Below are 7,671 nucleotides of genomic sequence, written 5' to 3' on the forward strand. Positions count from 1 at the left end.
CTTCTGAGTGTAACACTCAATCTGAGGCACAGCTGAAGGTTTCATTGAATTCCCTGTGACTGGCAACATCCTTACTACTCTGATATCATGGTTCTCATGTACAGTCTAAAGACAAATTGGGCTCACAAATGCGGCTGGTGAATGTCTTTGGTGTTGTTTTGTGCAAGCTGGTTTAAGTTGCAAGGTTAAAATATTCATTTCTGTCACGCACAGAATCATCCTGGCTAAAAGAGATGACTGTGGGACCAATGGCAGCTCGACTATTTGGAAGCAATTCTCCTTTTCTCATCTCTGAGCCATATGCAGCAGCCTTTCCTGAGCCATGAATCATCCACTTGAGGGAAGGGAAGGGGGTAGAAAATTAAATATAATTCATGCTTTGCTAATTGAAATCAAATACAAAATTCAATCTCCCATAAGCTGCAATGTTCACTTTTAAATAGGGCAGAAGTACTATTAACCTACTCTATTTTAGCAGGTTGACTTAGATTTTCTGGATAGAAAATAATTCTTTTGTCAAGTTTCCCCACTGGAAAAGGGACATGGTGTAGTAGCTAACTCCCAGAGTCACAAGGATAAAGCTAGTGTAGACACTGCATTTCTTTTCAGAACCAAGAGCTTTCAACCGTATCACCAAACACACTCTAAAGTTCTCAAGATCCTGAGAATTAGGCCTCTGCTGTCTTTCTACAGAGAATTTCAGTCTACTGCTCTATGCAGGGGTATATAAATACTTTAAGTAGGGTTCCCCAATTTATTTCCAAGGTGAGAATGGTTTGTTAATCACTTATTTATTTAACGATATTAAAAAAATGAATGTGTTTGTCCTATTTATGTGACATATTTAAGTGATGAAGCTGGTCTCTCTCTCTCAGGAAACATGCTTACTACCTTTCCTTTGAAAGATCTCTTAAGGTCTTGATGTTCTGTTCTTGAGAGGAGAGCCAAGGATATGGAAAATGTGATCAAAGTGTTGAGTCAATGTGTATCCACCCAGGATGGAAGAGATGAGGGTATAGTAACAGTCTTTCTTAGTTGGTAGGAACATGTTTAATGCTTCCCTACACTCAGATGCTCCTTTGGCTGCCTAAGTTATCAGATCACCCCTTAGCTATTTGCCATTGAACTATAAAAGAGATAGTGTTCCTCCAAGGAGCCACAAAACTCTGGAGATCTCTTCCCTTGCAAGTATTTCCCACAAAAGCATAAGGAATGTGGGCGGGAGGAATAGGGAGCATAGAAAATACACACACCCACACACGTGTGTGTGTATTTTGACCTCTATCTTCTTTTGTTTTGGTAGTCAAGTTGTTTCTGTTGCTCAGGGCTCAACAACAAGTTTCTTAGCTAAAAAAGTTTTTACTTGCAAGGCTGCTTCTAAAACTGGCCAGTAAGACAATTCCTTGTCAGGATTGGTTAAGACAGAGGAAGCAGAAACTGTCTTCAGAGTGACTTTCTTTGTGCTATTTCAAGAACTATCCTACCCTGAAGACTGTTGGCTCTGAGGGTCTCTGGGCTTGGTCCTTCTGGCCATCCCAGAAGATGTGCTGCCAGCAGTCCGGGTGAGGGAAGGAGTGAGGGTATAGGTGACCAACACAAACACACCACTGGAACCCATGAATCAGGTTGCATCAAGCTTCATAACAACACAGTTTTCATTTAGTGGGAGAAATGACAGTTTAATAACAGTTGAACAAATTTAACTCCCCCCTTCATACATTTTCCAATTTTACTAGAACAACTCCTGGTTTTTCAGATCTGTGAACAAGTGCTTTGTGTTGAATGCTGCATTGGAATCAACTCAAACTAATGGGAAGGGACACTATTTGGCAGCCCTTGATGGGGGTGTCTACACACAGCCCTTGCCCTCCCCACCTTCTCCATAAACTCGGTCTGACAAATGGAGTCAGCTTTCTTGCTGCTGCCCTCATACATGCCATCTCTGAATAAGACAAATGAAGCATGAGATGACCATGAGGGGGTGAGGGTGGGGCAAAGAGAAGGGGCTGCAGAGTGGTAACTGCACCCCTCCCCTGTGAGTTGCTAAGGGTTATTCAGGACAAGAGACATGTCAACTGTCTGGTCCTTGTCCCTCTGGGGAAACTAAGGGACAAAGCCTACCCCAAATACATTACTCAGAATCATGGTGCTGCAAGAGAGGGTCTTTAAGTATAAAGAGGCCTCCCACCAGGATTGGCTTTCTTCCTTCACCTTCATTTTTGTCAACCTCAGGGCTCAGGTGCAATCCTACATTCTTAGATCAACCTTGTGGGCCTGATTCCAACACTAGGTCATATGCTAAATATTTCCATAACCCAGGATACTCATGAAGAGAGAGACCCAACACCCCTTAGAGGGCTGTTAGAAATAAAACTTCCATGCTACCAGCTTTTTTTGGGGGGGTGAGGAATGTTCATGCCTCTGCCTTCATACTGGGGAGATGGGGCAAATCAAGGAGCTGTGGGATAAGGACTTTAAGGAGAAGGCTAGAGACACCTGAGAGGGAGGATACTGCTCCCTAGTTGTCCTAGAATACTCAGCCACAAATAACATTCTGGAGAGATGCCAAAGCAGAGGTTTATACAGCAGATGTACCGGGTACAGGGCTAGAACCCAAGCTCCCCAAACAAAAGTGAGAGCTTCTACCAAGTAGACTTTCTTTTCTAGCATTCAAATAAAACATTTATGGCATTGTCTCTGACCTTAACAACTATCTATCTTTTGTCTTCACACTATTAAATGGCAGAAGACAAAGATTAGCAGTGACTTCTGGTGGCCATCTGGCCAACCAGATGCTGCTGTTGAGCCAGGCCTAGGTCCTTATGAAGATGCTATGGGCTCCACCCCTTTGCTTAAACCAATAGTGCTGGAGGCAGTCCTGCTGAGGCGAGGGAGGAAAGAAACTCCACAATCCAGTAAGGCTGAGGCTGCAGACCTGGGGAGTTTCAGGACTTCGGCAAGGAGCCTTCAAAGCTTTCGCCAGCCTTCCCTCCACACCTCGAGCCTCATTTGTCACTGTCTTCCTGTTCCCATTGGAAATCTTGACCAGTCATTTGGTAAAACATCATGTTGAAGGGTTTGTAGAATTTCCGCAATCTGTGGATCACATCTGGGTCGATGCGGGGATGAGTCCGACCTTTGCTCTTGCCTAAACACCTTGGGGCACTGCTGTCTTCTGGCTTCTTTAGGCAAGGGAACCCCTTGGTTTTGTTGAAGTAGAAATGTTTCTCAGTCACAACACGCTTGAGGCCCAGAAAATCCTGTACTTTGGCCATTTCCCCTGCGGGGTCCACTATGAGACGCTCACCACTGACAAAGAGGATCTGCGAGAGGGGGAAATACTGCAACCAGTTTTCCAGGTGCAGGGCGTAGATCCCTATTCGAATGGCACTCCAGGATGCATCGATCAGCCCCAGGGTCCTGTTTTTGAAGGCCAGCACCTCGAAGGTGGGGATCTCAGGTTTCTTTGACAGTGTCTGGGTATAGTCAGAGATGGCCCTGGTCACGGGGTTTCTTACTACCACAATCAGTTTGATGTCCTTGGCCATAGAGTGGATGCGCTTGGGAGCCTCATTTGTCACAAAGTAACTTGGGGTCTTCTCCATGGTTATCTGCCCATCCAAAGTCTTAGGCATCACATTTCTGGAAGAGGGAAGAAAAGAGAAGAGAGTGGTTATTTCTATCTATCCAGAAGTATTTTAATGACCTGTGTGGTACAAAATGTTTTATATAACCAACCTAGTGGTTAAGTAAATTAATTGAGAACACTTGTAACTTCTTCTTAACTCTATGTCCTGACTCTAGTTCTTACTTCAGTACTATTAGAAAAGGCAGCAAAAAGCTCATGCATCCATTGTTGGGAACCATGCATACCTGGTTTTAAATCACTGCTGTACTTCTTATCAGTTATGTTTAACCTAGACATGGTCATCATTTCTCCCCGAGTTTTAAAATCTCTGAAATGATGATGAGGATAACACCTACTTCACACACACTGCAGTATAAAGATAAAAGGAGATAATATCTGTAAAGCATTTACCATACTCTGGCAGGTGTAAGAGCTTAATAAATGAAGGGTATTACTATTGCTGTAGTGGCTTTCAGAAAATGTTTGAAATGTTCAACTAGACATCGAAGATGATCTAGTCCAGGGTTTGATAAACTACTGGCTGTGTCTTATTTTGTGTGGCACAGCTCAGAATGATTTTTACACCTTTCAATAGTTGAAAAAAAAATGAAAATAATAATTGTATTTTGTGATGTATGAAAATTAAATGAAATTCAAATTTCAGTGTCCATAATCAACTCACATCAGAACATAGCCATACTCATTCATTTCTGTATAGGCTATTATTGCTGTTACACTACATCAGCAGAGTTGTGTAGCTGCCACACAAAGAGATCTTGTTGTTGTCAGTGCCATCAAGTTGACTCCAACTAATAGCAGCCTTGTGTGCACAGAACGCAACACTGCTCACTCCTGTGCCATCCTCACAATCACTGCCATGTGTGAGCCCTTTCTTGCAGCCATTGTGTGAATGCATCTCATTGAGGGTCTTCTGTTTCACTGACCCTTGACTTTTCCAAGCATAATGTGCTTATCCAGGGGCTGGTTGCTCCTGATAACATGTCCAAAATACATGAGAAGTCTTGCCATCCTTCGTTCTGAGGAGTATTCTGTCTGTACTTCTTTCAAGACAGATTTGTTTGTTCTTCTCAGAGTCCATGATGTATTCAATATTCTTTGCCAACACTACAACTCAAATGCATCAATTCTTCTGTGGTTATCCTTATCCATTGTCCAGCTTTCATATGCGTAGGAGACGGCTGGAAATACCAAGGCTTGGGTTAGGCACACCTTAGTCTTCAAAGTGACATCTTCACTCTTCAACACTTTAAAGAAGTCTTTTGCGGCAGCAGATTTTCCCAGTGCAATATGATCTCTGATTTTTTCACTGCTACTTCTGTTGGGGTTGATTATGGATTCAAGTAAAATGAAATCATTGACAACTTCAATCTTTTCTCCATTTAGTGTGATGTTGCTTACTGGTCCATTTGTGAGGAGTTTTACTTTTATGTTCAAATACTGAAGGATATAGTCTTTGATCTTCATCAGTAAGTGCTTCAAGTCTGGTTTGCTTTCAGCAAGCAAGGCTTTGTCATCTGCATGTTGCAGATTGTTAATGACTCTTCCTCCAATCCGGATGCCACATCCTTCTTCATATAGTCCAGTTTCTCACATTATTCGCTCAGCAAACAGACTGCATAGTATGGTGAAAGGATACAACCCTGATGGACACCTTTTCTGATGTAAAATAACACAGTACTCCCTTATTCTATTCAAACTACTGCCTCTTGGTCTACAAACAGATTCTGCATGAGCACAATTAAATGTTCTGGAATTCCTCTAATTCACAATGTTACCCATATTTGTTAAGATCACCAAAGTCGAATGCTTTTGCACAATGAAACACATGAAATATCTTTCTGATATCCTCTGCTTTTAGTTTTGATTCATCTAACATCAGCAATGATATCCCTTATTCCATGTCCTCTTCAGAATCTGACTTGAGTTTCTGGCAATTCTTTGTCAATGTACTACTGCAACCATCTTTAAATTATGTTCAGCAAAAATTTTCTTGCATATGATATTAATGATATTATTCACTGATTTCCACATATTGTTGGCTCTCTTTTCTTTGGAATGGGACAAATATGGCTCTCTTCCAGTAGGTTGGCCAGATAGCTGTCTTCCAAATTTCTTGGCATAAAAGAGTAAGCATTTACAGCATTGCATCCATTTCTTGAAACATGTCTATTGGTATTCTACCAATTCCTGAAGGCTTGTTTTTTTCCCCAATGCCTTCAGTGCAGCTTGGACTTCTTTCTTCAATATCATAGGTTCCTAATCATATGTTACTCCTGAAATGACTGAATGTCAGTCAATTCTTTTTGGTACAATGACTCTGTGTATTCCTTTCATCTTTATTTGGTCCTTCCTATATCATCCAATAGCATCAACACCAAAGATAGAATGATAGAATTTTGCAATACCAATGACCTATTAATTGGAAACACCTTTTTTCAGCAATATAAAATGGAGACTGTACATTTGGAGCTCACCAGATGGAATACCCAGGAATCAAATTGAATACATATGTGGTAAGAGACAATAGAGAAGCTCAATATTATCAGTTAGGACAATGTCAAGGGCTGACTACAGAACAGATCATCAGTTGCTCATATGCAAGTTCAAGTAGAAACTGAAGAAAATTAAAACAAGTCCACAAGAGCCAAAATATAACCTTAAGTATATCTCACCTGAACTCAGAGACAATCTCAAGAATAAATTTGGTGCATTAAAACACTAATGACCAAAGACCAGATGAATTGTCGGGTGACATCAAGGACATAATATATGAAGAAAGCAAAAAGTCATTAAAAAGACAAGAAAGAAAGAAAAGACCAAAATGGATGTCAGGAAAGACTCTAAAACTTGCTCTTGAAATGTGAAGTGAGAAGAAATCATAAAGTAAAAGAGCTGAACAGAAATGCCACAACACAGAATGTGTATGGATTGTTGAATGGAAACCAATTTGCTCTGTAAACTTTCAGTCAAATCACATTTAAAAAAAAAAAAAAAAGGAAAGAGTTGAAGCAAAGATTTCAAAGGGAGACTCTAGAAAAAAAAGTAAAGTATTATTATTATAATGACATGTCCAAATACCTAGAGTTAGAATGGTATCTTATGGACCACAAAGCTTCAAATATTTACTAACGTTCCTTTAAGAAAAACTTTACTGATCTGTGATCTGGTCAGAAGGCAGAAGGCATTACTGCGCTAATGAGGGACCGTAAGTCCACAGACTGGAGGGAATTTAAGAATCAGACAAGCTTTTGACTCAGCAAGTTGAGTCATAACTCCAGGCCTGGGTATCCTCATTTGTAAAATAGTAAAATTTCCCTCAAGATTAAGTTGAGAAGGAAATGACATAGTAAGAGCACTTAGCACAGGTTTAATACAAGGGAGGTTTCTTTTCTCCTGAAGTGATCCACTGAGTCAGTGGGAGATCTCACATTGTGGATCAGGTCTTCTGCTCCCCTTGCCAAGTCTGCAGCTCCACTCACCCTCCATATGCATTCACCTTCAGACTGGCCGTGCTTCACTGGAGAACTTCAAGATATTAAAGGGCTTTAACACCATTTGTCCCCTAATCCCAAGTGTGGCAGGCCAATGAGTGATAAAACAATGTTCAGGATCCTATTATACAGCCAATTTGCTATAGGCATATGTAGACCAAAGTTAATTGACAATAAACCTGTTCAATACCTGTTGGTACAGCAGACCATCTGCCACCATGTGCTCCATTAAGTCTATTCACTTCTGAGCCTTACACCAAAGTGGTACATTTAGGATTACACAAGCCCTCTTTGTTATGATGACATGCTTTTAAATGTCTCAGCCAATAAAACTTAATACAGACAAAGCTCCCTTAGCTTCCCTTACCATAATTAAATTTATTTACTATCGTGTGTGTGGAGAAAGAATGACTTTTCTTTTATCTCTAATTCGCATGCTCTGTCAATAATTAATTGCTACTGGGTTTTGAGCTTTCTAGGCAAGCACTTTTATTAGGCAAGAGGAATTTGCCTGGTGGAGAAATTAGCATA

General features: G+C 40.8%; 1 protein-coding gene across 1 annotated transcript in view; it reads right to left on the bottom strand.

Moving 5' to 3' along the window:
• Positions 1 to 3,005: 3,005 nt before the first annotated feature.
• Positions 3,006 to 7,671, bottom strand: part of HS3ST4 (heparan sulfate-glucosamine 3-sulfotransferase 4) — a 610,606-nt gene continuing 605,940 nt past the window's right edge. Inside the window, exon 3 of the mRNA XM_007954172.1 lies at positions 3,006 to 3,642. Coding sequence (XP_007952363.1) covers positions 3,006 to 3,642 — 637 coding nt within the window. The remainder of the gene's footprint in view (positions 3,643 to 7,671) is intronic.

The sequence above is a fragment of the Orycteropus afer genome, unplaced genomic scaffold, assembly GCF_000298275.1.
Source record: "Orycteropus afer afer isolate SDZICR_OR568_19922 unplaced genomic scaffold, OryAfe1.0 scaffold00438, whole genome shotgun sequence".
NCBI lineage: Eukaryota > Metazoa > Chordata > Mammalia > Tubulidentata > Orycteropodidae > Orycteropus > Orycteropus afer.